The sequence below is a fragment of the Pogoniulus pusillus genome, chromosome Z (assembly GCF_015220805.1).
Source record: "Pogoniulus pusillus isolate bPogPus1 chromosome Z, bPogPus1.pri, whole genome shotgun sequence".
Taxonomy (NCBI): Eukaryota; Metazoa; Chordata; class Aves; order Piciformes; family Lybiidae; genus Pogoniulus; species Pogoniulus pusillus.
The window spans coordinates 91,983,176-92,010,087 of record NC_087309.1 but is presented as its reverse complement, the minus strand read 5'-3'; the positions used below and the strand labels follow the sequence as shown (position 1 = coordinate 92,010,087).

Sequence of the window (26,912 nt, the reverse complement as noted above, 5' to 3'; positions counted from 1 at the left end):
TGCCACGTGGTGTGCTGGTATGCAGTATGAGTGTGTGTGTGTGTGTAGAGTGAGCGCAGGAAAAGAGGAAGAGACAGGGAGGTCCTGTCTCTTTTATACCGCAGGAAGTGGGGGGAGTGGGCTAACCATCACCTGGAGTGTGGCCCACCCCTGGGGAGGGGCCAAGACCCCTAGGGTCAGGTTCAGGGTTACTCCCCCAGGAGTGTTAACTCTATACAGTATTCTACAGTATTTATTGTATTTTAATGCATTTACCATATTGTGTGGTATTTTATTGTATATTGAATTGTATTCATTGTGTAGTATGTATTTTCCTGTAGTCTAGGTTTTGTATTATATGTATGTATGTATTATAATACTTTATATAGGCTTTGGGAAGACATGGTCAAGGGCTCAGTGACAGGCAGTGTAGTGGTTTGGGTGTTCCCTGCCCCCCAACACTTTGGAAATCACCCAGACTAGACTCAGCCAGCTCTGGAAATTTGAATGAAGCTTATATTTACAGCTAGCACAATATACAAGCAGATATTTACAATGTATACAGTTATATACAGAAATATACAAGGTAAAAGGTAGTACAGAAACAACACCACTCCCAAAAACCTGAGTCCCCAGGAGGGGGTCTCAATTGACCTTTCACCTTCTCCCACCCCTCTCAACCTTACCCCAGTCCCAAGGAAGAATGGAGGTTTGGCCAGGGGGTTAAGAAGCAAAGCGTATTAATCAGAGAGATGGCAGAGAGGCTAGACAGAAATGCCAGTTCCCCAGAAGAAGCAGTAGCAACTTCCTTATCTATGTTTGGATTCTTGTTCTTGTACCTCTCAGCAAGCCTGTGAGTGAATTAGACATCACCAATTTTTTTTCCTCTTTCACAGCCTGTGATCTAGTCCTTCTCACCAAAACATTCTAGCTAGGCTCAAACAAGCACAGGCATGAAACATGGATGCTGAAGCACAATACAGGAGATGGAGGAATGGAGTGGGGTAGCTGATTGTCTTATGGGCCTCCAGACCCAAAACTAGTTGAACATTCTCTGAAACAACCCAAATGCTCCTCCATACCATACAGCCTTTGGTCCCCCAGGACATGGAGGGGGTCTCTGGGAAGGATGCAGGGCTGCCATGTCAAGGGCCAAGAGTCTCCCTCCAAAATTGCATGGTGACATTTGTACTACAGCATGCATATGTCACTGCACCAGTGCAGCAGAAAGGCTCACTGCTGGGCTGGCATGATGCTCTTACTGCCGGGAGATGTCTTTGTTCCCCTGACTCTGGGGGAGAATGTGTGTGTCTTTTGAGCCCCAGTCCAACCCTTTTGCAGCCCTGCAAGATCTAGCATGGAAGATCCCCCCCCAAGCACTTCCTCCACTGCTGTTAGTGGGGGGTCCTGGCAACCACTCTTCTGCTTCTGTTGCCCATGGAGCAACAAGATCCCCAGAAGCAGCTGTGTCTATGCCTTCTACTTCCAATACAGTTAGGGTAGTGAATGCTTCACTGACGTGCCAGAGCAAGCCCCAAAGCACAGGACCAGCAGCTCTGAGAATACTCCAGCCAACAAGAGGCCAGCACTGTGTTGGTGATGCTGCAAGGTGCCTCAAGGAATGGCCAAACCAAGACTGGGACATGAGCTGGGGCATGCTCTAGGGCTCCCAGAATAGCACTGGGGCACTATGCACCTGTGGCCAAGTCCCCATTACACTGGTGCCTCCCACGGTGGTGCAAAGGGTGCAATGAAAGGCACCAGGAGAAGGGGGAGAACCAGCACACTGAATTAAGAATTCATTTTATTCAATCAGTGGAAGTTGAAGCCCTGCTAGTGTTGCTGGGCTTCATGTGAAGCTGGGGACAGTCTTGAGGTCCTCTTTGGGAGGTGCTGCGGTCCCCAAGGAGAGTGGTCCCTGCTGTGTCTGGGAGCAGAGGAAACCTACCCCCATTGCCTGCCCTGGCTCTTCCTGGGGCTATTCCATCTATGCAGGGACCTGCATAGATGTGGAGCAGCCAAGACCCTTGTGCAGGTGGGCCTCTGATGGTGCTCACCTCTTCCTCAACATTGGAGACAGCAACCTATGACATTTCAGCTTCCTCCTTGGCGTCAGAAGAGGCCAGACTGGAGGGGGGAGTTGCCGCAGTGAGGGATGCAGGCTGGATGTAGCACTGTAGTCCTGCTGGTCCCAGTGAAGAAGCTCCCTGTTGTACAGGTGTGCAGCCATTGCGATGCGCTGGCAGATGAAAGTACTTGTGTAATCTCTGAGGGTTGTCTCCCAATTCTGTGCCAGCAGCTCCTCATCCAGCCTCCAGAGGCACAGACAGGCTACAACACTCCATTTGGCATAACCACCTCCCACTACTGGAGGCAGAGCTGCTGGGGCTCACAAAGCAGCCTGGTCAGCAGAGGCCTGATGTTAAATTAGTGCCCACTGACAAAATCTGCCCAGACTTCAAGAGAGAACCCACCCACTTGAGGCCAAAGCACGAGCTCCACAGCCCTCTCCTGCTTATCCTGGCTGCCTGCAGGTCCTGGCACAGCTAAGTGTAAAGAATCATAGTCTGACAGCTCTGACCAGATGGCATCATTGAGGTTGTCTTCAGCTGGTACCTCTGCAGAGTCTGGCACATCCAGCTCCAAAGAATCATGATCTGACACATCAAACAAGATGATCTCAATGGGATTATTTTCAAGTGATAGCTGCAAGGCTTTTGATGCTGAATGTCAAATAATCATCATTCAGTATCATAGAGAACAAGAGAGCTGTTGTCACCATTGCACAGGAAGCAGTTTGGCTTCTGGCATGCCCAGCAGTGCACAGCCTAATCAGAAAATTGGTGGAGGCAGGGTGGCATGTAGGCAATGTCATATTGGTAGTCCCAGCAGATGACGCATCTCTATTCACTCTCAGCTGCCATGCTTTCTATGTGTTGTAGTGGGCTGGGGAGCAGAGAGATCAAAGAACTACAGCACTACAGTCTTGTTGTATGCTGCAACATGTAGAGATGCCATATTTATGCCCTGTCCTGAGGAGGGAAGAAATGCCCAAGCCCCACGAGGGTACATTCACAGCTCCCTGAGCCCCATTACCCACCCCATGACCACCTCAGAATGGGTGTTTCTCTGCACAGGTTACCTATGCTGCTGCAAGCATGTTCTGCAGTGTCCAACTGCTCAAATCCCGATGCGTGGCTGTGAGGGGAGGAAGCAGTGGCAGCCAGAAAAGATCTGGGTGCTTGTTTTTGGCATTTCTTTCCCTTCTTTTCAGGCGACAAGGGGCTACCCGCTCCGGAGCTCTTGAAGGGAGGATCAGGTGCAGCAGGCTCGGGTTGCTTACATGCCAGAGTGCAGTGATGTACAGGGGGAGGGGCTGCTGCAGAAACCACGCAACAACCAAACAAACCAGCGTGTGGCTATGAGGAGAGAAGGCAGCGGGGTTAGCATCTGCTCGCTGAGAGATGGGGTGAAAAACAAAAAAAAACAACGGCGGAAGGATAGGGCGGTTACCGAAAGACATGGTTACTACTCGGGCAAAGACGAGTAGAAAACCAGTGGGCACCCAAACAGATGCTACACACAAGCATGCAGATGTTCAGGCAGCTGGTTGCAGAGAGTGCTGGAGCCTGGCACTTGATACAAAGGACAGCAGCTGTGTTAGGTGTCAACAGATGAGGGATCTGATGAACATGGTGGCTGAAGTAAAAGAAGAGGTGGAAAGACTACGAACTATAAGGGACTGTGAAAGGGAAATCACCTATTTCCATAAACTAATCCCCCCCCAGAAAAATGAACTAGGGTTAACTCTTAGTGGAGCAGAGGATCTAATAACCCTCCCATCAGCAAGTCCCTCAGCTTCCATGTAGTAGCTGACATAAGCAGGGTCAATGGGAACAGGTCTCCACCTGACGGAACAAATGCAAACAGAGCAAGCGCACTACCTTAAGAAGCACATTGCCCACAGTGCATTTGCAGAGTAGGTATGAGGCTCTACAGGAGGAACAGGTTGCCAGCAAGGATGAGGACTCAAAAAAGCCCAGAAACTTGCCTCAGGCCAGCCATCAAAACCAATCCTGAAAAGAAACCTCAAAGAGTCATTGTTATAGGAGATTCCCTACTGAAGGGAGCAGAGGGCCCAATATTGTAAAGAGTTAATCCACCTGGGGGAGTGGTCCTGACCCCTCCCCAGGGGTGGGTCTGAACACTACCAGGTGTGGTGATTAGCCTGTTGTGGAGGGCCTGTAGGCCCAAAAAATAGGCCTGGTGCCATGTAGTCTGGTCTGCCAGAACCCCTGATTGTAAACAGGTTGTGTAAGCCCCCACACACCCAGCTCGTGCTTCCCTGGTGTAGGCCCATGTGATCTCCATATTTGGGGAAAGTCCAGGCAAGAGGCATTTGCCCATTCTGGTAAGGTTTGGCTGACTGCCAACCTCATTGGTCATTCTAGTGGCCAAGGGACCATTAATCTCGGCCCACATTTAATAAATAGGGGTGCACAGGTAAACAATGTGCTCAGGTGCTCAGACTCCTGCATAGCTCAGACCCTCATGCTCTGACTCACTCGCAGCTCAGACTCCCCTGCCTGTGTACCTTAGTTGCAGAGCTCACTTAAGCATGCCTATATATATATATATATGTGGAGCCTATAGTCTTCTAGCCAGCTGTGCACATCTGCAAGCCACTGGGTTATCAGGACCAGACCCTGTATTGCCTGCCTTTACCTACAGAGCTCAGACTCCCGAGCAGCCATGCACACCTTGCATGCCCGCTGCCTTATTACTGCCTGGTAAGCACCACTGCTGCTGAGTTAACCAGGAAGCAGACTCTGGATTGTCTGCACATGATTGGCCTACCAGCTGCGTGAGAATCATGCTGAGACAGTACGACATCCTACTTCTGCACCTGAGATCCTGCCAACAATCCCTGGACAGAGCATCCAGAAGAGGCTAGCAGCACAAAGGCAGAGATTGCATCCGTCGCCAGAATAAGGTCAGAGACCATCATTTCCCCAGAAGCCAGGAAGAATGTCCTTTCCCCTCAGGCTGGGAGGATTCCAGCCTCAAAGTCCATGGGCAAAGCTCCCCTGAAGTTTGGACACTAGGCATAGGCTGTGACATAACCCTGGAGGGTGATTATTGATTAATAAGAGTTGTAAGTAATTGCTTTAATACCGCTGTTGCCTTTTCCATAGAGCAGAATCATTTTCAGCCCATTCTGCTGGGAAAATAGTATATTGATCCCAAACGACATTAAGCCGCAGGGAAAAACTCCTCTGTTTATAGTTTGAATGTTTGCTAGTTATTAATAAGTTACTGTAGATATTTTATCCTAGAATGTTTTTATGACTGTGTAAGAATCCATTTTAATTTTAATATCAATATACAGCGGTTGGGGGTGGCGAGAGTCCAGAACATTGAGTTTAATAAATATATATTTTTATATAACATTATCTCGCACCAATTAATTTGTCCCCTCCACCAAAATCGGCGTAGGCGGCAGAATACCCCTCCGCGACAATCCCACTCCCACTTCCTGTCTAAGATCCATAAAACCAGGGGGACTTCCTGTTTTCTCTCGCTCTCCCTGCCTCCTGCTTGGCAGCAATCACCATCCATTTTCCTGCTGCTGTTTGTTTTACCACATGGCCATAACCCATGAGGAAGACAAACCATTGGTATCAAATCTGGTTGTATTTACATATTTTGTATCTTGTTTTCCCTTCCCTATACCTGTGTAACTTCCCTACCTCATATACCTTTTATTTATTGTTAAACTTTTCTTCTTTTAACTTCCAAATCAAAGTGAGATTTTTTTTGGGGTGTGCTTCCCTTTCCACTCTCTACATCTAATTATTTTTCTTTGGGAAAGAAAGGGGAAGAGGCAAGGGCATCCCATAAATTGTTATTGGTTCTATCAACTATATTTGAGTCTCTGGGGAATTTAAATTAGAACCGAGACAGACATGCAGACCAGACCCACTTCATAGAGAGGTGTGCTGCCTCCCTGGTATCCAGGTAGGTGACATTGTAGGTAAATTCCCAACCTCGTGAGTCCTTCAGACTACTACCCACTTCTGGTCTTTCAAGTGGGTAGAGATGATGCAACGAGAAGCTTGCAATCAATTAAAAGAAACTTCAGGACCTTAGGGCAGCTGCTAAAGGGATCAGGAGCTCAAATTGTGTTCTCCTTTATCTCTAACATCAGCGATGGATGAGGGAACATTTACAAAGAGCCAACAAGCTCAATTCATGGCTCCAGGGCTGCTGTCATCAGCAGGGGTTTGGATTCTACAACCACAGCGTGGTTTACAAGGCACCAGAGCTGCAAACAACTAATGGGATGCACTTGTCCTAGAGGCGAAAAACGATCCTGGGGCAGGAATTGGCAGGGCTCATTGACAGGGCTTTAAACTAGATTCAAAGGGGGAAGGAGTTAATAGTCTTCTTCTGGCTGGTGACAAACAGTGGGGCAGCTCACTGGAGGCAGAAGGATGGAGAGCTAATGAGGGCCCTCAGCTTGCTGCCCTGAAACAAGCCAGGGATGATGCACCAGGACAATCTGAAGAAATCAAGGGAATTTGGCAGGCCAGGCCAGCACAGCTGAAGTGCCTCTATGCACAGAGCTTGGGCAACAAACAGGATAAATTAAGGGCCACTGTGCTGCTGGGATGCCATGACACAGTGGCTATTACTGAAACTTGGTGGGATGATTCCCACGACGAGAATGTAGGGATAGATGGGTACAAGCTCTTTAGGAAAGCTAGGAAAGGAAGGAGAGGAGGAGGCGTTGCCCTCTGTATCAGTGACCCGCTAGAATCAGTGGAGCTCCACCTCTGGAAGGATGATGAGCTGGTTGAGAGTGTATGGGTTAAAATTAAAGGGAAGACAGAGGAGGGTGATGTTACTGTATCGCTCTGCTACAGGCCACCTGACCAGCAAAACCAAGCAGATGAGGCCCTTCACAGGCAAACAGAAGCAGCTTCCAGGTCACAAACCCTGGTCCTCATGGGGGATTTCAACCACCCTGATATCTGATGGAGGGATAACAGAGCAAGCAATCTAGGATGTTCCTGGATTGCATAGATGACAACTTCCTCTTTCAAATGGTAGAGGAACCAACAAGAAAAGGTTCTATGCTGGACCTTGTTCTCACCAACAGGGAAAGGCTGGTGACTGATCTGAGACTCAGGGACAGCCTTGGCTGCAGTGACCATGAAGCAGTTAAGATCCTCAGGACAACCAGGAGGAGGTATTCTAAGCTTATGAACCTAGACTTTAGGTATGCAGACTTTGATCTGATGGCCAAAGTATCATGGGACAAAGCCCTAGAGGGAAGAAGGGCCCAGGACAGCTGGTCAGTATTCAAGGATCACCTCCTCTATGTCCAGGAGCAATGCATACCAAGAAAGAGGAAAGCAAAAAAGAATGTCAGGAGGTTTGCCTGGCTGAGCAAGGAGCTCCTGGACACACTGTCACACAAAAAGAAACTCTACAAGGAGTGGAAGAAAGGACAGCTATAATGGGGGGTATATAAGGAAGCTGCCTGAGCAGCTCAAGATCTGGTTAGGAAAGTCAAGACACAATTTGAATTGAATCTACCCAGGGAAGTCAAAGGGAACACCAAGAATTTCTACAGGTATATTAATGGCAAAAAGAAGACTAGGGAAGGTGTGGGCCCCTCAGAAAGGAAACAAGTGAAATGGTCATGACTGACATGGAGAAGGCTGAGGTTCTCAATGACTTCTTTGCCTTAGTATCACAATATCACAGTATCACAGTATCACCAAGGTTGGAAGAGACCTCATAGATCATCAAGTCCAACCCTTTTTCTACAGAGCTCAAGGCTAGACCATGGCACTAAGTGCTATGTCCAATCCTGCCTTGAACAGCTCCAGGGACGGCGACGCTACCACCTCCCCGGGCAGCCCATTCCAGTATCCAATCACTCTCTCAGTGAAGAACTTTCTCCTCACCTCGAGCCTAAATTTCCCCTGGTGTAGCTTGAGGCTGTGTCCTCTTGTTCTGGTGCTGGCCACCTGAGAGAAGAGAGCAACCTCCCCCTGGCCACAACCACCCCTCAGGTAGTTGTAGACAGCAATAAGGTCACCCCTGAGCCTCCTCTTCTCCAGGCTAAACAATCCCAGCTCCCTCAGCCTCTCCTCATAGGGCTTGTGCTTGAGGCCTCTCACCAGCCTCGTCACCCTTCTCTGGACATGCTCAAGCATCTCGATGTCCCTCCTAAACTGGGGGGCCCAGAACTGAACACAGTACTCAAGGTGTGTTCTAACCAGTGCAGAGTACAGGGGCAGAATGACCTCCCTGCTCCTGCTGGCCACACCATTCCTGATGCAGGCCAGGATGCCACTGGCTCTCTTGGCCACCTGGGCACACTGTTGGCTCATGTTTAGGTGGGTATCGATCAGCACCCCCAGATCCCTTTCTGTTTGGCTGCTCTCCAGCCACTCCGACCCCAACCTGTAGCTCTGCATGGGGCTGTTGTGGCCTCCAGCCACACTCCTGGAGCCATGAAGATAATGGCAGGGACTGGAAGGAAGAATTGTCCATCATAAGTGAAGATCAGGTTTGTGATCGCCTGAAGAACCTGAAAGTGTTCAAGTCCATGGGACTCGATGGGATACACCCATGGGTGCTGAGGGAACCGGCAGATGAGGTTGCTAAACTCCTCTCTATTATATTCCCAAAGTCATGGCAGTCTGGTGAAGTCCCCATTGACTGGAAAAAGGGAAACATAACTCCTATTTTCAAAAAGGGTAGGAAGGAGGATCCAGGGAACTACAGGCCAGTTTCAGCTCCTGCAGATCCTCCTGGAGGCACTACTGAGACAGAAGAATAGTGAAGAGGTGACTAAATACAATCAGCACGGCTTCAGCAAGGGCAAATCCTGTCTGACAAACCTGGTGGCCTTCTGTGAACAGGTCACAACATTCATAGATGAGGGGCAAGCAACTGATGTCATTTACCTGGATCTGAGCAAGGCCTTTGACACTGTTCTGCACCACATCCTGGTCTCTAAGCTGGTGACACATGGGTTTCATGTGTGGACCACTAGATGGATAAAGAATTGGCTTGATGGCTGCACCTAAAGAGTGCCTGTAAATGGGTCTATGTCCAATTGGAGGCCAGTGACAAGTGGAGTCTCTCAGGGATCAGTCCTGGGACCAGTCTTGTTCAACATATTTGTCGGTGACATGGACAGTGTCACTGAGTGCACCCTCAGCAAATTTGCTGATGACACCAAGCTGTGTGGAAGAGATGCCATCCAGAGAGACCTGGACAGGCTGGAGAGGTAGGCACAAGCCTACCTCATCAGGTTCAACAAGACCAAGTACAAAGTCCTGCATCTGGGTCAAGGCACTCCCAAGCACAAACACAGGCTAGGCAGTGACTAGCTGAGAGCAGCCCTGAGGAGTGGGACTTGGGGGTGCTGGTAGACGAGAAGCTCAACGTGAGCCAGCAGTGTGCACTTGCAGCCAGAAGGGCCAACCAGATCCCGGGCTGCATCAGGAGAAGTGTGGCCAGCTGGGCGAGGGAGGTGATTCTCCCTCTTTTCTCTGCTCTGGTGAGACCCTACCTGGAGTACTGCATCCAGTTCTGCAGCTTCTATTACAAGAAAGACACGGATGTGCTGGAGTGTGTCCAGAGAAGGGCCACAGGGATGATCAGTGGACTAGAGCACCCCTCCTATGAGGACAGACTGAAAGAGTTGGGGCTGTTTAGTCTGGAGAAGAGGAAGCTCCCAGATGACCTTATTGTGGCCTTTCAGTATCTGAAGGTGGCCTACAAAAAAGCTGGGAGTGGATGACTTTTTAGGGTATCAGGGAGTGACAGGACTAAGGGAAATGGAGAAAAGCTGGAGATGGGTAGGTTCAGACTGGACGTGAGGAGGAAGTTGTTCACCATGTGTGATGGTTTGGGGGTTACCCCGCCCCCCCACACTTTTGAATTTGCCCCAGCTAACTCAGACGGACCCTGGGAATATAGATGAAGCAATTTATTTACAGCTAGCAGAATTTACAAGCAGCTATTTACAATATATACAGTTATATACAGTTATATACAGAAATATACAAAGGATAAACAATATAAAAGCACAACTCCCCTCCCAGAAACCTGAGTCCCCAGGAGGGGCTCTCAAACCACCCCAACACCTCCCCTGGCCCTCTCAACCTTACCCCAGTTCTCAGGAAGAAAAGAGGTGCGGCCAAGAGGTTAGGGAGCAAGGTTAGTAGGAGCAGGGTTAATGAGATGTGACCAGGTCTAAGGCAAAAGCAAGAGTGAGAGACAAAACGGAGAAAAAGTCTTTCTTCTTCTTCCCAGAGTTCTCAGCGAGACTGTGAGAGAATTTGACATCAATTGTTTTCATTTCACTGCCCGTTATCTAGTTCTTTTACCAAAACATTCCAGCTTGCTTCAAACTAGCACACCATGAGAGTGGTGAGAGCCTGGAATGGGTTGCCCAGGAAGACGGTTGAGGCCCTGTCCCTGGAGGTGTTTAAGGCCAGACTGGATGAGGCTCTGGCCAGCCTCATCTAGGGTTAGGTGTCCCTGCCCATGGAAGGGGGGTTGGAACTAGATGATTATTGTGGTCCCTTCCAACCCTGATTCTGTGAAATAAGGTGGACCCAGGGAGAAGAGGAGGAGGGGTGGCCCTGTATATTAGGGAGTCACTCCATGCCATTGAGCTTGAGGTGAGGGATGAAGGGGTAGAGACCTTGTGGGTTAAAATCAGAGGTAGGACTAATAAATCTGACATCCTGGTTGGAGTCTGTTACAGACCACCCAACCAGGATGAGGAAACAGATGAGATATTTTACAAACAGTTGGAGGCTGTCTCAAGATCTTCAGATCTTGTCCTTGTGGGTGACTTTAACCTGCCAGATATCTGCTGGGAACTTAATTCAGCAGAGAGGAGGCAGTCCAGGAGATTTCTGGAGTGCATGGAGGACAGCTTCATGACCCAACTGTTAAGCGAGCCTACTAAGGGTCAAGCTCAGCTTGACCTGCTGCTCTCCAACAGAGAAGGGCTGGTAGGAGATGTGATAGTGGGAGGCTGCCTGGGGTGTAGTGATCACGAGTTAGTGGAGTTTTCAATACACAGGGAGGTAGGGAGGCACTTCAACAAAACCTACACCTTGGACTTTAGGAGGGCAAACTTCAATTTGCTCAAGGAACTTATTTCCAATGTCCCCTGGGCAGCAGTCCTCGAGAACAAAGGGGTCCAGGATGGTTGGACCTACTTTAAACAGGAGCTCTTGAAGGCACAGGAACTGGCAGTTCCCATGTGCCGAAAGATGAGCCGCAGGGGGAGGCGACCAGCCTGGATGAGCAAAGAGGTCATGAAGGAAGTGGGGGAAAAAAAGAGGGTGTATCGCCTCTGGAAGGAGGGGAAGGCTTCTCCTGATGTGTTTAAGGAGGTAGCCAGACTATGTAGGAGAAAAATTAGAGAGGCTAAGGCTCAGCTAGAACTTAGGCTGGCCACTTCCGTGAAAGTTAACAAAAAACACTTTTATAAATTTATCAATGCTAAAAGGAAGGGCAAGAAGAGCCTCCACTCCTTACTGGACCAGGAGGGGAAGACTATAACTGATGATAAAGCAAAGGCAGAGGTCCTGAATGCCTTCTTCGCCTCAGTTTTCAACAGTAAGGAGGGAGGAGGAGGAGGCAAGTGGCCTCTTGAACTGGGGGATGGGGTCGGGGAGCGGTGTGTTCCCTGGAAATTCATGAAGAATTAGTTCAGGACCTGCTGAGTCATCTGGACACCCACAAGTCCATGGGACCAGATGGGATCCATCCCAGGGTGCTGAGAGAGCTGGCAGATGAGCTGGCCAAGCCGCTCTCCATCATTTTCCAGCAGTCCTGGCTCACCGGTGAGGTCCCAGGAGACTGGAAAATGGCCAACGTGGTCCCCATCCACAAGAAGGGTCGGATGGAGGAACCTGGGAACTACAGACCCGTCAGCCTGACCTCAGTGCCAGGGAAACTGATGGAGCAGGTTCTCTTGGGGCCAATAACTGCGCACCTGAGGGATGGCAAAGAGCTCAGGTCCAGCCAGCATGGGTTTAGGAAGGGCAGATCCTGCCTTTCTAACCTGATCTCCTTCTATGATCATGTGACCCGCTTGGTGGATGTGGGGAGGCCTGTGGATGTGGTCTATCTGGACTTCAGCAAGGCCTTTGACACTGTCCCCCACATCAAACTGCTGGCTAAGCTGTCAGCCCGCGGCTTGGATGGTAACACTCTGTGCTGGGTTAGGAACTGGCTGGAGGGCCGGACTCAGAGAGTGGTGGTGAATGGTGCCACATCCAGCTGGCGGCCAGTCACTAGTGGTGTCCCTCAGGGATCAGTGCTGGGCCCCATCCTCTTTAACATCTTCATAGATGATCTGGATGAGGGCATCGAGTCAGTCATCAGCAAGTTTGCAGATGACACTAAGCTGGGGGCAGATGTGACTGAGTTGGAGGGCAGAAGGGCTCTGCAGCGGGACCTTGACCGCCTGCACAGATGGGCAGAGGCCAATGGGATGGCATTCAATAGCTCGAAGTGCAGGGTGCTGCACTTTGGCCACAACAACCCCATGCAGAGATACAGGTTGGGGTCGGAGTGGCTGGAGAGCAGCCAGAGAGAGAGGGATCTGGGGGTACTGATTGATACCCGCCTAAACATGAGCCAGCAGTGTGCCCAGGTGGCCAAGAGAGCCAGTGGCATCCTGGCCTGCATCAGGAATGGTGTGGTCAGCAGGAGCAGGGAGGTCATTCTGCCCCTGTACTCTGCACTGGTCAGACCACACCTCAAGTACTGCATTCAGTTCTGGGCCCCCCAGTTTAGGAAGGACACTGAGATGCTTGAGCGTGTCCAGAGAAGGGCGACGAGGCTGGTGAGAGGCCTCGAGCACAAGCCCTACGAGGAGAAGCTGAGGGAGCTGGGGTTGTTTAGCCTGGAGAAGAGGAGGCTCAGGGGTGACCTTATTGCTGTCTACAACTACCTGAAGGGTGGTTGTGGCCAGGGGGAGGTTGCTCTCTTCTCTCAGGTGGCCAGCTCCAGAACAAGAGGACACAGCCTCAGGCTGCGCCAGGGGAAATTTCGTCTCGAGGTGAGGAGAAAGTTCTTCACTGAGAGAGTCATTGGGCACTGGAATGGGCTGCCTGGGGGGTGGTGGAGTCGTCGTCCCTGGGGCAGTTCAAGGCAAGGTTGGATGTGGCACTTGGTGCCATGGTCTAGCCTTGGGCACTGTGGTAAAGGGTTGGACTTGATGATCTGTGAGGTCTCTTCCAACCTTGGTGATACTGTGATACTGTGAACACACAGGAGATGGCACTGTGGTGAGCTCTGAGACTTACCAAAAGAACTCCCCAATGGACGTGAGGTCACAGTCCATCATTCACTGACATCACAATCCATTGTTCAGTGATGTCAAGCTCCAAAACCTGCTGATGTCACAACAGGCCTTCAACTCCCACAGGTGCACAGCATCATCCAAAGCTAGGAACCTTGGGCTGGAGATGAGGAGCAATGTTTCTCTCATCATGAGTCTGAAACTGGAGGGTTTCAGGTCCCAGCTGGACAAAGTTCTTAGTAGGAGTGTTTATCTGCTTGAGAGTAGGAAGGCTCTGCAAAGGGATCTGGACAGGCTGAATAGATGGGCCAAGGTCAGTTGTAGGAGGTTTAACAAGGCAAAATGCCAGGTCCTGCACTTTGGTCATAACAACCCCATGCAATGCTGCAGGCTTGGGAAAGTGGCTGGAAAGCCACTCAGAAGAAAAGGACTTGGGGATGTTTGTTAACAGTTGGCTGAATATGAGCCAGCATTGTGGCCAAGAAGGCCAACAGGATCCTGGCCTGGATCAGAAATAGTGTAGCGAGCAGTAGGGAAGTGATCATGCTCCTGTACTTGGCACTGGTGAGGAGGCTGTACCTCAAACCCCTTGTTCAATTTGAGGCTACTCAGTACAAGAGATATATTGAATTACCAGAGCATGTCCAGTGAAGGTCAGCAACGCTGGTAAAAGATCTAGAGAAGTGGCTGAGTGAGCTGGGATGGTCTAGTTCAGAGACCTTACTTGCTAGAACTCCTTGAAAGAAGGTTGTAGTGAGGTGTCAGTCTCTTCTCCCTAGTGTCAGCTGAGGAAAGGGTCTGAAATTGTGCCAGGGAGCTTGAGATTTGACTTTAGGACACATTTCTGTACTGAAGAGTGGTCAGGCATCTGAATAGGTTGCCAGGAAGGTAGTGGAGTCTATATCTGTGTGTCCTGGAGTCCTGTACCCCTAAATTCCTCTCCTGCCCGGACTTCGGGGGGAAAGGGGAAAAGCTGCCTGGTTTCCCCCCCCCCCCTCGCCTGCCCTGCAGCCGTGAAGGGGGGGAGGACTGCCCCGTGAGTTCCCGCGCTGGAGCCAGGCTGGGATTGGCCGTGAGCTTTCGCGCCTAAGGTGTGGTAACTCTGCCCTTTGTCTAGAGAAGGTTATAAATATTGGGGGTCTTCCCGCCTTTGGGGTTCCCGCTTTGGATTTTGCCCGTGCCTGGACGTATGTGTCTGCGTGAGCTCACACACTCCCCTGTGCCTGGACTGCAGAGAGACCAAGGATTCGCTTTCCTGTTAGGCACACCTTTGTGTGCCTAACGACCCTTAATGACTCCTGCAGCCGCTGGAAAGGAAGAGGAACACAGACCGCACGAGCCAGCCTGAGTGAGTTATTTGGCTTAGCTTAATTTAGTAAGAAACCGCTATTAATTAATAGCTGAGTCCTTTTCCAACTTCTGACTTCCAAAAATAGTCAGATTATTGATGGTATCCTTGTAGATTAATTCTCATGTAACTGAACCTGTTTATTAAACAAAATTAATCTTTGTATATATAGTTGTGGGGGCGGGTTTTTGAAAATAATAAAAAATATCTATTTTTGATAAATTCTCGACTCGGCCACGTATCAAATCCTGCTCTCCGCAACACTGTGGAAGTGTTTGAGAAATGTGTGGACATGGCACTTTGGGATGTGGTTATATGCCTACTGTGATATCAATTCTTGGACTTGATCTTAGAAGTCTTTTTCAAGTGAAACAATTCTATGCTCCTCTGAGTATACTATGCAATTTGTTTTTTGCAACAGTGGTTTCATCTTCATGTTTGTAAGGACAGGCCTCTCCATGCAGAGAACAAAAATGGCAAGAGTGTACACAAAATTACAGAATGTAGGCCTCTGAATAAATCTGCAAACTTACTGGCTGTGCAGCACAGCATATATTCTGTCTGTCTTAACATAATTTTGTTGAAAAGTTGTCCTAACCATAAGGAGACTGAAAAATTTCAAGGGTAGTGTGCTAGCAACCTTCAGTTGTTAGAATCATATAATCAACCAGGTTAGAAGAGACCTCCAGGATCATCCAGTCCAACTTATCACCTAGGCCTGTCCAATCACCCAGACCCTGGCACTAAGTGCCTCATCCAGTTTTTTCTTGAACACCTTCAGGGATGGTGACTCCGCCGCTTCCCTGGGCAGCCCATTCCAATGGGAAATCACTCTGTCAACAACTTCCTCCTAACATCCAGCCTATACTTCCCCCAGTACAACTTGAGACTGTGTCCCCTTGTTCTGTTGATGGTTGCCTAGGAGAAGAGACTGACCCCCACCTGGCTACAGCCTCCCTTCAGGTAGTTGTAGACAGCAGTGACATTACCCCTGATCCTCTTCTTCTCCAGGCTAAACAACTCCAGCTTCCTCAGCCTCTCACAGGGCTTGTGGTTTCAGGCCTCTCACCAGCTTCATCGCCCTGCTCTGGACATGCTCCAGCATCTCAACATCTCTCTTGAATTGAGGAGCCCAGAACCGGACACAGGACTCAAGGTGTGACCTGACTAGTGATGAATACAGGGGAGAAATAACCTCCCTTGTCCTACTGGCCACACTATTCCTCATACAGGCCAGGATGCCACTGTCTCTTTTGGCCTCCTAGGCACACTGCTGGCTCATGTTCAGCCTACCATCTACCAGCATCCTCAGGTCTCTTTCCTCCTGGCTGCTCTCCAGCCACTCTGTCCCCAGCCTAGAGCACTGCTTGGGGTTGTTGTGGCCAAAGTGTAGAACCCTGCACTCAGCCTTGTTAAATCTCATTCCATTGGCCTCTGCCCACCTATCCAGCCTGCCAGGGTCACTCTGCAGGGCTCTCCTACCATCCAAGATATCCACACCTGCTCCTAGCTTGGTGTCATCTGCAAACTTACTGATTCTCTACTCAATCTCCTGGTCCAGATCATCAGTACAGATATTGAACAGGGCTGGGCCCAGCACTGATCCTTGGGGAACACCACTAGTAACTGGCCACCAACTGGATATGGCACCATTCACCACCACTCTCTGGGCCTGGCCCTCCAGTCAGTTCTTAACCCATATCAGAGTGACTCTGTCCAAACCATGAGCTACCAGCTTGGCTAGGAGCTTCTTGTCACAGATGCTGTCAAAGGCTTTGCTGAAGTCCAGGTAGACTCCATCCACAGCCTTCCCCACATTCACCAGGTGGGTAACCTGATCATAAAAAGAAATCAGGTTGGTCAGGCAGGACCTGCCCTTCCTAAACACATGCTGGCTGGGCCTCATCCCTTGGCCATCCTCTAAGTGCTTTGTGATGTCACTCATGATGATCTGTTCCATCACCTTGCCTGGGCACTGAGGTCAGACTGATAGGTCTGTAATTTCCTGGTTCCTGCCCCCAGGCTTTCTTGTGAATGGGCATCACATTGGCTAGCTTCCAGTTTCCAGGCACCTCTCCAGTGAGCCAGGACTGTTGATACATGATGGAGAATGGCTTGGCCAGCTCATCTGCTAGCCCTCTAAGCAGCCTAGGATGGATCCCATCTGGTCTGAGCATGTCTCTTACTGCTTCCTCCTGGAGTACAGGTGGACAGTACTGGTCCCTGGCTCCATCTGCCAGCTCAGGAAGCTAGCTGTCCTGGCGACAACCTCTCCGAAGATTGAGGCAAAGAAGGTGTTAAGTCCCTCTGCCTTTTCCTCATCCTTTGTATTCCCCTCTCCATAATGAGTGGAGGCTGTCCTTGCCCCTTCTTTTGCCATTATTATACTTATAGAAACATTTTTCATTCTCCTTAACAGCAGTGGCCTGTTCTAAGTGAACTTCTGTTTCTCTAATTTTTTTCCTACAAGACCTAGCAACACCCTTAAACTCTTCCTAGGAAACCTCCCCTTTTTTCCAAAGGTGATATACTCTCTTTTTTTCACCTTTAATTCCTTTAGAAGCTCCTTGCCCATCCAGTCTGTCTCCCTTATCAGCTCATCTTCATTTCTTAACAATTTTCCTAACAAATGAAAGAACATTTCCAGTTTGTTCCAGCTACAGAACTATTTGAAAAACTTGAAAAAATATGAATTATACAAACCCTAAATTTATGTGGGATGTTTAAAAAGAATAGATCACATAAAGTTGTTGGTTTCTGCCCCTTCCCCCATTCCCTGTATTAGCTGTATATGAATACACTATCATTTTAATAGTGTAGTCATTAGATAGGTGACTTCATTAAAGCCTTTGATTGTTCTCACCCCATTCCAAAATAATGTGATGAATATACAGATAATGTAAAGACTGCTTACAAGCAAAAATTGCTTTCAGGCAAAGCAATCAAAAATGTGGAGCACACTCATCCTGTCAGTGAATTTCAACCATTCCCCTATGCAAATGCTCACAGTGTATGTACTCTAAAGACAGACGAAAATTTTAAACATCAAAACGACCCATTTAGAGGTGTGGGGATAAACACAGGATGGGGAAATCAGCTACCTAATGGTAGTTATCATCTGATTTCCCAGCAATGCACAATTTGCTTTAAAAAAAGTCACCTTTATCCAAAGTACTCACAGAGCTTCCTGTGATGATTAAATCATGTTTTTATAAATATAACATCAATACTACACCTTCTCAGAAATTTATCTTTTTCGTAACATCCCTACACTTCAAAATAACTTTGTAATTTTGGATACATTGGGAAATTTTGGTACGCAATGCATTAAATTTCTTTCCTCAACACATATACTATAGGATAAGTACTTAAGGCATTTACTTTCTGGCTGCTGTAAGTAAAATTCTAAAGTGCTAATGTGCAATACCTGGACATAACATGACCATGACTTGGCTGGAGTCATTCTGCTCCACTTAACTGAGTTATTTTTGTACCAATTAATTCTCAAAGAGCTCTCACTTCAAAAAGTTACTTGGGAATCAGAAAAAAACAGGAATAACTCGAGCCCTGCAATCCACAGGCAGATATGACCTTTTACATTCGAAGTGTATCTTGCACTCTTGCTTGGTATTTTTTGGCAAGTTGCAACCAACATGTAGGACCTCCCTAAAACAGAGCGGATGGAATCAACAACCTGACCGTATTGTTTTCTGTACCAAAAAAGCATTTTTCAGGTAACACCTGTTCTCACTGTTCCACGGTGTTCCGTCAGCTCAGAGATACCACTTACCTAACCTCTCTACATTTCGGGTGTTCTCAATGCTAAACACTCCACCGGTAGCTTGTGTAAACTACTTCATCACCAGAAAAAACAATGAAGACCTCTGCATACAACCTCTAGGACACAGAGTTTCTTTTCCCAAACCAAGAATGCATACATACTGCTACACTGGTGCGGTACAGGGCTTAGCCCGAGGAACACTGTCATGGCAGCTTTTGGAGTTTGTAAAATAGCAGTAAAAGCGCATCCTCCTCCTTTGCTCAACAAGGCAACATAATAACCAAACCTATAAAGTGTTACTGTCAGGAAAGACAACCGACTTTAACTCCTAATGACCAGCCAGGGGCACTAGAGCAGTGGCAGTGTCTGTACCTGTCATCATTGATTTGTACGGGGGACTAGTAACTCACCATCTATTTGAAATCATGATGCAGCTGAGTGGAGCAAGAAATATGAGAAATCTCAAACTACAAGCACAAGTGACTTCAACAGTGATATCATCAAGAACTGTACAAAGTTTCATTACTTTAGAATAGACATTAAATGTATAAATGTGTTTTGAATGCAAAAGGCAAAAAGGTGATGCCATAGAAGAGCATAGCTGACAAAAGTTAATCCTGAAAACTAGTACTGACACATGAAAAAAAATATGAAAACTGAACTCTTACCTTGTTTCCAGTAGTTGTCTGTGAAAGCACTCAAATGACTTTGTTTTCATGTAATGGGGATTAGAAAACTCACATAGATTTTTGGTTTTAAGTTTAAACCAAGTACTGCTGCTTCTTTCTCAGTCTTCTTATATGGAACTACTCTCAATTTACCTTGCACTTTGCATTTCTCAATTGCTATAACAGAATCTTGCTACTTGACAGCTGTTCTGATGAATTTATCTTCTCTAATTAACACTCTGTCCCTGTCTGTGAGCCACACTAAAATATCCAGAAAATACAGGTGATAGAGTATTTGGCAGGTAGAATACAAATAATAACCACCCAAAATAGGAAAATAGAGTATCCCATATTATTCAACCCATAAAAGAGAGCTACTGTTTTCAAATTATCTTAAAACTTTATACAATATTAACCTTACAATGTAAGTCACTAACTTCTTTACAACAGGCTGTAAAGGAAAAAATTGACACTTTTGGGAGAAGCATTCTATAAAATTACTTCCTTTTTTTTAATTAACTTTGTCACCTTTATTAGTACAGTTGACAGCTGCGAAAGATTATTAGCAAGGGAAGTTTACAGAGCTGTAACATCACTGATTAACATAAAAATGTTTAGTGACAAAGACCCCCCCGAACTAAGACAGTCACTTGACTAGCATAGATAAAAGGTTTACTAAGGCAACCAGTTTTCAAATATCTAGTCTGCATAAGAATGTTTATCAAAAGCTGTATAGTTTCTCCAGGAAGAGTGATTCATTCACCCACATAATTTTCTTATGTTCTTCTGCTTCTAAAAGTGAATGCTAGCTGCACAATTGCAGGTTGTGTGTGAAGACAGATTTATTGTTACACAGATGAGAGGCAGCTACATGCATTTCAGTTCCCAGAAAAGCACACAGTTTTCTTCAGTGTTATCTGTTTACTTCTTGCTTGTATCTTTCACTTCAATCTCGCAGCAAGTTACACGTTCATCATAGTTCAACCACAACTATATGACATTATTCCAGATGTAAGCTCATTTCTTTTTCTTCCCTTTACCTTTTTTGCCTCCCTCTCCTTGCTGAAGACTTTGATCACTACCTCCCATCTTTTGGGTTCTCGTTTTCAGTTTGGGAATAGTTTCTGCAGCATACAGCATCACTGATTTACCTAAAATTACAGGAAGCAATCAATGCATGCTTACTATGTTAAGAACACTTGTGCCATTTTCAAAGTTAGAAACTTTACCCCCTTCAGCACTTTAGATGTCTATTAAATTGAACATAAAATCTTAGGAGTTCTTCCTTTTCCCATGTAGCTGTAAGTTAGAGAAAAACTCTTCCAACTTTTAAAATGTTTTAATTTAAAAAATAAAGACTGGTAAATGTCACAGCAGACTGGAACAGGCACACAACAGGACAAACTCCACAGTATCTACACTCTCCTTGTTACTCTTTCTATTCACCTCCTAATGGCCTAAAATATCCAAGACAGAATAACCAGGCAAAAGCTAAAACCATTTGTAGAAAAGCATGAGAGTCTTCCAGCAAGAATATAGTTTCAAATTATCTCCTTCAGAATTGTCTCCTTCAAATATGTATTTGCTTCTCTTTTACACACTAATTTTCCAGAAGAACGTGACTACACTATTTGTCATTTCTGTTACAGGAAATTGCTCCACTGTTAATTTACAAAAACATCCAGCAGAAAACTCATCTGAACCCAGCACTTACTTTGTCAATTTTGCATCTGTAATGGTGCCTTCCTGATGTATGCAACTTAAGAAACAGGTGGAATTTTGCCATTTTAGTACAAAACTTAATACATTTTTTTGTAAAATACAATTTTTGACTGACAACAAAACAATAAGCCAAAATTGAACAGCTGCTTTGTTCAACATAGCAATCACACAATGCTCCCCACAATCCTCTATGATGTAACTGCTGAAGAAACAGAAGGTAAAAGGGCAATAGTATTTTACAAAGTCTGGATAATACTCAGATTCCAGCTTGACTGGATTGACTTAAACAGGCAGTGACAGATCTGTTATTTTACACAGGTGCAAAGAGATTTAAATGTAAGCTGTAAAATTTGTAATGGCAGAAATAATTAAACAAGCTGGTAACAAAGTCTGTTTAATTAATAGATGAAGTACATAACCTAAGAATTCACTCACGTGTTGGAAACTGAGGTAAACAGGGGTTGCCATCATCTTGTTTGAGTTGGATTCGTACTCTGCCTCTGTACTGCATGTCTCTGTTCCATTCCCTAGGATACATCTTATTTTTCTGTTATACAAAAGCAGAAACTTTAAGTAAATATTGGAGAGATTTTCTGCAAAATTTGTCAGGCAATAGATCCAAATCATAGCAGTCTGGAACTCTGAACAGATGTAAACGATAAATGTAGCTCTCCAAGGGTCATTCACCATTTAGCCACTTTAGTATCCACAGCTGTAGCATAACTTTTCCAGTATGCTGCTGATGCCAGCAACTGGTACTGAACAATTTTGTAAGCAACCTCCTTACAGGGACCATTCTACTTCCCCACCAGTCTGGACCACAGCGACACAGCCTTTTAGCTCATCCCTATAGCCATAAACCCTTCTGGACACTTACAGACAGTTAAGTCATAGGCCACAGTTTTGAGGCTTACTGCTTTTGAATACCCACAGCCTTAATTTCTGTTAAAAGTGTTACAGGTTTCTTATTGGTACTGGTTATTTCATGGTCGGTGTGTACTAACAGGAATGTATTCGACTTCTGTTTTTTTTTTACTGGTTTTTGGATACTAGTCACCCTTTTAAATGAGTCACACTCTTAGATAAGAGATCCTACGGGAAGCTTCCGTGGAAGACAATGGATCTAGTGAGTGATGGGAGTTTTTAAAACCCTCCTAGACACACAAATCAGTTCATCCCCTCTACATGCAAGGGAAGCAGGCAAAATGAGAGACCTCCCTGGCTTAACGCTGAATTTCTCGGTCTGCTGCAAATTCAAAAGGAAACGTACCAGAGATGGAAAAGTGGAGCATTACCTATTGAAGATTACTAGGGTATAGAGAGATGCAGTTAGGAGAGCAAAAGTTCAGCTTTGGAACTGGACAAAGATGTCAAAAACTTCAAAAAAAGGTTCTTCACATACATTAACAAGAAGCACAGTCATAGAGAGACTGTACGTTTGATCTGTAAAAATCAATGTGCCTCGATGCCATGCATGTAAGGTTGTGAAGAGAGCTGGCTGATGTTATTGCAAGGCTGCTCTCCCCATCTATGAGAAGTCACGGACATCAGGAGACATCCTTTCAGACTGGAAGAAGGCTAATGTCACCCTCACATATAAGAGGGGATCTAAGGAGGACCCTGGTAATTATATGCCCATTGGCCTCTCTTCAATCACTGGGAAAGTTACATAGCAAATATTCCTGAGGCGTGCCACAAGTCAGCTGAAGCATGTGAGCGGGAAAAGCCAACATGGATTCATCAGGGGCAAATCATGCTTGACAAACCTGATCTTCTTCTACAACAATGTAACTCACTTGGCTGATGGAAGGCAAGCAGCTGACACTGTTTACCTGATCTTCTCCAAGGCTTTTAACACAGCCTTCCACATCTTCCTGGAGAACCTGATATGTTATGGCCCATATAGGTGATTTGTGAAGTGGGTGGGGAACTGGCTGACAGATTGTACTGGGAAGGTGGTAGTAAACAATTCTTTCTCAACCTAGCAGCCAGTTTCAAGTGGGTTCCCCCAGGTATGGATACAGGGCCCAATGCTGTGTAGTATTTTTATTCATCTGGGTGCTGGGACCAAGAGCACCCTGAAGTTATGTGCCATACAAGGAAAGGCAGAGAGAACTGCATTTGTTTGATCATGAGAAAAGAAGGCTTATGGAAGACCTTACTACCATGTACACATAGAGAGTGGCTACCAGGACAGTGGAGACTCTCTTTTTACAAGGAGTCACATGGAGAAGACAAGGTGTAATGGGTACGAGTTACTTCTGGGGAGATTCTGACTGGAATCTAGGGAAAAAAAAAATTTGAGCAGTTAGACATTGATGCTCTCCCAGGAGAATGAGTGGATTCTCCTGTATTGGTCAGTTGCATGACTGAGTTTGACAGGGTGCTGGGCCATCTCATTTAAACTATACTGTCACCTACAAAGATTGGACCGGATAGTCCTTGGAGTCCCTTCCAACCTGAGATTCTGTGATTCTGCAATTCTTCTGGGAAACTCCAACAGTACTTTTAATAAATAATTACTTCAGACTCTGTAACCTCTCTGGGCAGCCTGTTCCAGTGCTTTGTCACCCTCATTGTAAAGAAGTTCCTCCTCATGTTTACATGAAACCTTCTATGTTCCGGTTTGTATCCACTGTTCCTTGTCTTATTACTGTGCAGCTCTGAAATGAGATCGGACCCTTCCACTTGATACTCACCCCTCATATATTTACAGGCATTGATCAGATTTCTTCTCAGTCTTCTCAAGATCAAACAGCCCCAGGTCTCTCAGTCTCTATTTGTACAGAAAATGCTCAAGTCCCTTAACAATCCTCATGGCTCTCCATTGGACTGTCTCCAGCAGATCCCTGTCTCTCTTGAACCGAGGAGTTCTAAATTGGGTACAGTATTCCAGGTGTGGTCACACCAGGGCAGAGTAGAGGGGGAGAACCACCCTAGACCAGCAAGATACACTTTTCTTGATGCACCCCAGGACACCACTGGCCCTCTTGGCCACAGGCGCACATTGCTCACTCATGGAGAACTTGCTGTCCACTAGGACTCCCAAGTCTTTCGCCATGGAGTGGCTTTCAGTGAGGCAACCCTTAGCTGTAATGGTGTTTGCTGTTATTCCTCCCCACATGCAAGACTCTGCACTTGTCCTTATTGAACTTCACGAAGTTTGCCTTCATCCAACTATCCAGCCTGTCCAGATCTCACTGGATGGCAGCACAGCCTAACTGGGTGTCAGCCACCTCCCACCCAATTTTGTATCACCAGCAAACTTCCTGAGGGTACACTCAATGTCCTTATCCAGGTCATTAATAAAGATGCTAAACAAAACTGGACCCAGTACTATCCCTGAAAACACCACTAACCACAGGCCTCCAACTTGACTCTGTGCCACTGACCACAAGCCTCTGAACTCCGTTGTTGAGCCAGTTTTCAACCCACCTCACGGACCAATCACTTATACCACATATCCTGAGCTTTTCTATGAGGATGTTATGGGAGACAGTATCAAAAGCCTTACTGAAGTCAAGTGACATCCACTGCTCCTCCTCCATCTACACATTTGGTCATGGTTTCATAGAAGGCTACCAAGTTAATCAAGCAAGATGTCCTCTTGGTAAACTCATGTTGGCCACTCCCGATAACCCTCTTTTCTTCCATGTGGTTGGACAAGACCTCCAGAGCAGAGACACATACCATAAACCCCACAGACTTGGTGCTTTGATTTTTAAGAATTACCTCCAATAGCACGTTGAATCCAACTGCTGCACATACATCTTGGATTTCTGTAGACGTGGGATTTTCAACAGCCTGTTGAAACAATGTGTTACAGTTGATTGTTTTTCAATGATGAATTACCTATACAGCAATAATCTGCAGTTTCCCACCCTATAGTCTATAACCAGAAAAAAGCAGATGGGGAAAGAGGAGGTACTTCAAACTATGACATATTTACTGTAGAAGTAATTTGTGAGTGCCCCTACAGTAAACTTCAGAATCAACCAACTAACCAAAATAAAAAACCCTGCCCCCCCACAAAAAAAAAAAAAGAAAAAAAAAGAAAAAAAAAAGAAAAAAGAAAGAAAAGTCAAAAAAGTGAAGAGTCATCAGTAAACCAGGAAATAGGTCAGAAGAATTATTTAGGACAGGGAACAAACAGAATAATTGCTTAGGAAAAAGAATTATAACAACACTTATATTTAGAAATATAAGCCAAAACTCATGAATTGGCAAGAAACTTACAGCAAGGACTGAGAGCAGAAACTTCCTAGGCACAGGGTAGGAGACTCCTCCCATAGACGTATCTGGCAACTGGCATGCTCAAGAACTATTTTATTTTTAACCACGAGTGGAGAAAGCCCCAAGCAGTAAGAAAAAGCTATTTATAGTCCCAGCACTGCTTGTTGACAATAAAACCTTTATTCCAGACAGTTTAAAAATCATCAGTAACCACCAAGTCTATGTGCCACATTTTTAAGTTCTATCTTTGACAGCAGCCAAAGGGACAGGGCACAGAATATACAGTCACCAAAACCCAATCATTAAGTTGCTAATTTGCTTCTGAACCACTTTCAAATTTGGCACACTACTCACACAAGAAATTGAGCGCATTAAGTCTTCTGTTATTTTACTTGCTTGCTAAAGGTGCTGCTCATATTACAGCAGACACTTAAACCAAATTGTTCTTGTACCAAATTCACATGCTGACTCCAGGTTACCTTCAAATACACTGTAATTTCCAGTTATTGACCTACTTGTCATGAGAGACAGGAAAGATGAACAGCTTTGAAATTATTTTCAATTCTCTACACACTAATGCATAGCACAACAGAACACCCTATTTTCCTGCCACCCACAAAATTACTTTGTCTATAGGTATCCTCCTTCCTTCTGCTATTGTCTTCTTGTTATTCAAATATGCAGGGTAAATGCAGATGAATCTAAAACGAGAAAATAATGAGTTAGTAAGTAATAGAAAGTCTTTAAATGTTTATGCAACATTTTCTAAATAGAATAAATCTCATAGCCACAACACAAAAATTCCCACAGTGACTTACAAACACGAGACAATAAAAACCCAACTACATCAGGGTCTACAAGGGCAGACTGAAGAATGCCTGTATTTGAGTGAGGTGCTGTGAAGAAAACAAGGAAAAAAAATTTAAAGGGAAAATAAAGAAGTAGAAACTGAGTAAATAATCCTTATCTGGCCAATGTTCTTTTAGCTGGAGACAAGGATCACTGATCTTTACAGCCGCCTAGGAAACAGGTCCCCTCTGAAACTAGCCTCAGTCATCTCAACTCTGTCATTCCCCTTCTCCTTTGCACCGGTTATTTCCCCCTTATTAGTTACCTTCCCCTTTACAAACCCCCTAGGACTTCTATCTATGTGGAAGAGTTCTGCAAAAGGAATTTTCAGTCTTGTTACCCAAGTTCATAACCATCAACACGATGCTGATCACCCACACCTTTTGCTGTTTCTTTTCTGAGCTTTATGTGACACACCAGGACAGTACAAGCACTGCAGAATAGGAAGCTGCTAAATTTCAAACTCCCATTTCAGCATACGCTTAAGTCCTCCTTAATTCTCCGCACTACGTGAATCGCGTAAGCAGGGCACACAGCCAGTTCCTCGCCTTGCTGCACTGCCGACGAACTGCAAACCAAGCTGCTGCCTCAAGTAAATGGTCCTCAGCTCACCGCTACGCAGGTTGTCCGGGAGAAACTCACCATGCCAGTTACATTAAATTCGGCGCGAGGCCATGCTACGTGATGCCCTGTGTCACGTTATCGCATGTTCTTGGAAGTACTACTGTACTGCAGGCCCGAACCACCCCCCGACGCCCGATTCGGCCCCTGGGCTGCCGGGAGAGGTCTGGGAATTCACGCAGCCACCCACTCTCCCATCGCCTGCTGCAGCCCTATCGCGCTCCCAGTTGTAGTCCATGAAGTTCCCGATATACCGGCACCAGCTTAGCACGCCACCACCTCAGACTTGGGAACGCACAGCCCACATTACCTCTCTTTATCAGACGGAGACGTGGCAGCAGCACCAGCAGCCAT

At 46.4% G+C, this 26,912-nt stretch overlaps 1 protein-coding gene across 2 annotated transcripts; it reads right to left on the bottom strand.

The window, feature by feature from the left end:
* Positions 1-19,620: 19,620 nt before the first annotated feature.
* On the bottom strand, positions 19,621-26,912 carry SRP19 (signal recognition particle 19). Of its 2 annotated transcripts, none has more exons than XM_064140734.1 (5): positions 26,869-26,912; positions 25,714-25,789; positions 24,588-24,659; positions 21,291-21,402; positions 19,621-20,284 (listed from the first exon to the last, which is right to left on the bottom strand). In XM_064140734.1, exons 1-5 carry the CDS (start codon positions 26,910-26,912, stop codon positions 20,151-20,153), a joined length of 438 nt encoding a protein of 145 aa, XP_063996804.1. In that variant the 3' UTR covers positions 19,621-20,150. The 2 variants fall into 2 exon arrangements, with proteins under 2 accessions (XP_063996804.1, XP_063996805.1); XM_064140735.1 differs by lacking the exon at positions 26,869-26,912 and adding an exon at positions 25,092-25,176 and having other exon boundaries at positions 25,714-25,781.